General features: G+C 40.6%; 1 protein-coding gene across 1 annotated transcript in view; it reads left to right on the forward strand.

The window, feature by feature from the left end:
- Positions 1-4,205, forward strand: part of LOC114612323 (calcium-binding mitochondrial carrier protein SCaMC-1-like) — a 45,684-nt gene that overhangs the window by 33,802 nt on the left and 7,677 nt on the right. The window contains 1 exon segment of the mRNA XM_028757281.1: positions 2,199-2,351. Within this exon segment, the coding sequence (XP_028613114.1) occupies positions 2,199-2,351 (153 nt within the window).

Consider the following 4,205-nt stretch of genomic DNA (forward strand, 5'->3'; position numbering starts at 1 on the left):
TGGACACATGTGCAGCAGCACACAGATGGACACATGTGCAGCAGTACACAGATAGTCACATGTGCAGCAGTACACAGATGGACACATGTGCAGCAGTACACAGGTGTACACATGTGCAGCAGTACACAGGTGGACACATGTGCAGCAGTACACAGATGGACACATGTGCAGCAGCACACAGATGGACACATGTGCAGCAGCACACAGGTGGACACATGTGCAGCCGCACACAGGTGGACACATGTGCAGCAGCAGACCCATAGAAAATCAGGCCAGCTAAAATCCCAGCATGGATCTGGGAAGCTCCTTCATAAATTCCCGCCTCTGAGAATCGGTTGGCTATCAATGGCTGGGAGAGGGACAGAGTTTTCTCCAAGGATATGAGCCCCGATAGGCTCCCTGTGCTGCAGGAAATGATCCCATAGCCACCCTCACGCATGTAGCATCAAGTAGACATAAAAAGCACTCGAAACGGAGTGGGAAAAGTGATGGAAGGGGTCAGGAGAGGAGATGGAGGAGAGGAAACGGGCAGATCTGATCGAAACACAATATGTATGTATAAAATTATCAAATAATAAAGAAATCTTAAAAATATGGAGCAAATGTAGGGTAATGAAAAGAATGAAAAGCAGAAAGGAATAAAGCAGATAGAATAGGAAAAGGATGTGAAAAAGAGAAGGAAACTTTAGAAAAAAAGTTGAGAATAAGGAAGGTTAGTAAATGGGAAGTGAATTAAAGCCAGGTGTGGTCACACATTTCCGTAACACCAGCACTGAGGAAGCGGAGGCAGGAGATCTAAGATCATCCTCAGTTACATACCAGGTATTAAGCCAGTATCTCTCTCCCTCTGACCCTCTCTTCCTCTCTCCCTTCCTCCCTCCCTTCTTCCCTTCTTCTCTCTTTCCCTCTCTCTCTCTCTCTCTCTCTCTCATACACACACACACACACACACACACACACTTCTTTTTTTAAAAAGACATAAAACCACAAAAAACCAGAAGAGCACAGAGGAAGACATTTACAGATATTATAGTTCTGAAGCCTGCAGAGGAGCAGGGCTGGCTCCTCTGACATCACTTAGGGAGTCTGTTCTGGGTGTCTCTCCTTGACTTGGATATGGCCATCTCCCCTGTCACTTCTCATTGCCTTCCTTTAGGTCTCTGTGTCCAAATTTCCTTTTATAAGAATAAAGATCATATCAGTTTAACTTTATTTTATCTGCAAAGACCCTATTTAAATAAGATCATACCCCGAGGGCTGTGGATCTGTAAGTTAGGACTTCAACAAATGCATTTTGAGCGTTGTAATTCAAACCACAACACCTTGAAACCTCAACATATTCACCGTTGAAAGTTTGATATATTCACATCTAATTCTGTTTTCAGGGCATATTTCAATATGCTCTTTAATAATCTTTGGATATTATTTGCTTGTGCTAAGAGTTTCTGATAATTGCATTATTTCTGACTTTCATAACTTGTCTTTATTTTTCTTTGATGTTTTAGGAAAACTTCCCATTAGATAACTTATACTGTAGATAGTAATAAACCCTAGACTACTGTATTTTATCATATACATACATATATACTCATGATAAAATTTAATTTATAAATTAAGCATAATAAGAGATTACCAATAGTAATACTAAGGTAGTACAGTCATGAACGTAGATGCTAATGCAAGTTACATGGCTTTCATCCTGTCTCTTAAGGAAGCACTTTGTCACCTCTGGCATGTTCACATTGGAAATATCACTACTGCTGAGCTTTGGGGCCTTAATGAAATGAAATGAGAAATCCTGGAACATATGTCCTGTGGTAATACTGTAGTAGTAGGTTTGAGAACTGAGGCAGCTCCTAATGGATTACTGGGTAGGTAGCCGTTACAGCATAGCTACAGTGTACAGAAAGGCAAAGTGGATTTAGAGTGTAGGTGACTTCACCATCTATGCCGAGCAGCATGCAAGGTAAAACATGGAATGTTTATTTCTGTGATTCGACATTATATCCAAAATAATGATTTTTGATTTTTATGCGTAATTGGGGACAAGAAAAATACTAACATCGATTTTATGTGGCTGAAGGAAAATGAAACTGCTATTGAAAGCCATGAGGTATATAGTATAATTGTTTTACCATCGATGAAATTATTTTATATTACTGGCAAAATAAATTAATGAATTTGCTGGTTCATTCTAGGTTTGAAGTTTAAAAGTGAGTAAAATGGGATTGGTTCATATGTTCAAGCAAATGGTAAAGGAAGGAGGCTTTTTTTCTCTTTGGCGAGGAAATGGTGTAAATATTTTTAAAATTGCACCAGAGACAGTAATCAAGATTGGGGCCTATGAACAGGTAAGGTGCTGACTTAATCATGCTTTAAACTTAATTTTTAAAAGTTTAGACTTTTTTGAAAGAGAACACACATATGTTTAAGCAGTAGTTGTCAGTGTAAACATTATTGCGTTTGTTTGCATTTGGTTTCTTGTGCTTTCTTATGATAAGCATGCCTCTGTAGGTTACATTGTAGTATTACCACAGGTATGTGACTAGTTCTCTTCATTGTCCACATACAAGGTGTCCACAAAACACTTAATAATTGCTTTTTTCCTAGAACCATTTGAATGTTTTTCAGAGATTTTAGCCTACTTATTAATGAACCAAGAATTAGTGAAGAAAAAGTTGATATATACTGAATTTCAGGGTTTCTCTGTGTAGCCTTGGCTGTCCTGGAACTCAGTCTGTAGACCAGGCTGGCCTCAGATTTACAGAGATCCACTTTGCCTCTGCCCCTCTGCCCCTCTGTCCCTCTGCCCCTCTCTGCCCCTCTCTGCCCCTCTCTGCCCCTCTCTGTCCCTCTCTGCCCCTCTCTGCCCCTCTCTGCCCCTCTCTGCCCCCCTGCCCTTCTGCCCCCTGCCCCTCTGCCCCTCTGCCCCTCTGCCCTTCTGCCCCTCTGCCTCTGCCTCCCAAGTGCTAAGATGAAAGGTGTGTGCCACCAACGCTGAGCCCGATTAGAACTCTTAATACTACCTTGAGCAGAAATGACAAGAGTGAAAGTTTTTGTCTTGTCCTGAGTCTTGGAGAACACTTTCACTTTTCCCCATTGACTGTAAGGTTTCTCTTAGTCTATCTACATCCATCTTACGCTCCTATAACAGCTGTGAGACACTCAGTAATTTATAAAGAAAAAAGGTACGTATCTAAGGGTCTAGAGGCTGTGAAGTTCAGGTCTACTCACTCTTAGAGAGTCTTCAAGCTACACAATCGTATGGTGGAAGATGGGAGGTCAAAAGAATGTTTGTAAAAGAGTAAGAGCTACCTAGCTAGCTTACTACCTAGCTTCATTGTACTCTACTCTAGCAGTAAGCTTTGATCTATTCCTGTGATAATTAGGTCATCAAACCATGGAAAAGAGAGGGAGCCCTGTTGCCTAATCACATCATAAAGGTCCTACTTGTTAATAATGCTACTGTGTGTGATGGTTATGATACATAGTGTGATGGTCAATTTTATAGGGCAATTTGACACACATTAGAATCATCTCAATTGTGAAGAAAGTCTCAGTGAGAGATTGTTTAGCAGTCTGTACAATCTATACTGGATGGTCTATGGGGATTTCTGTGGAGGATTCTCTTCATTACCTTAATCAATTTGGGAAGACTCGGCTTGAAAATGGGTGGCAACATTCCTCGGTTTGGGGCCATATTAAGAGTAGAGAAAGCTAGCTGCATACTAAGCATGAATGCATCTTTTCCCTCTTTCTGATCTTTCCTGTGGATGTTACTAGCTGCTGCTACAAGCTCCTGCTATTTTGACTTCCTTACTATGAGGGACTGTACCCTGGAATAGTGAGTTCAAATAAACTTTCTTCACTCAGTTCCTTCTTCTCACAGCAACAGAAATGAAACTAGAACAAATGGCAACTAAATTCCATCGTGAGTGGATGAGGGAGGGACCACTCTAGCCACCGTGTTGGGAAGGTGTTTCTGGTTTGACCTTTTCTGAATGGAGATAAGTTCCTTCAATACCTAGTTGAAAAAAAACTCCAGGGTTTTAATCATGAATGAATGTTGGCTTTTCCTTCCTATTTAGATGATAATGTCTTTTTCCTTTTATCCAAGTGTTGTACCACGTTGATGTATGTGAGTATGCTGAACCTTTATCTTTGATAAAGATCCTCAATCCTATTATATGATCTTTTAAATGTGC

This window comes from Grammomys surdaster, unplaced genomic scaffold (genome assembly GCF_004785775.1).
Source record: "Grammomys surdaster isolate TR1022 unplaced genomic scaffold, NIH_TR_1.0 126158, whole genome shotgun sequence".
Classification (NCBI taxonomy): domain Eukaryota; kingdom Metazoa; phylum Chordata; class Mammalia; order Rodentia; family Muridae; genus Grammomys; species Grammomys surdaster.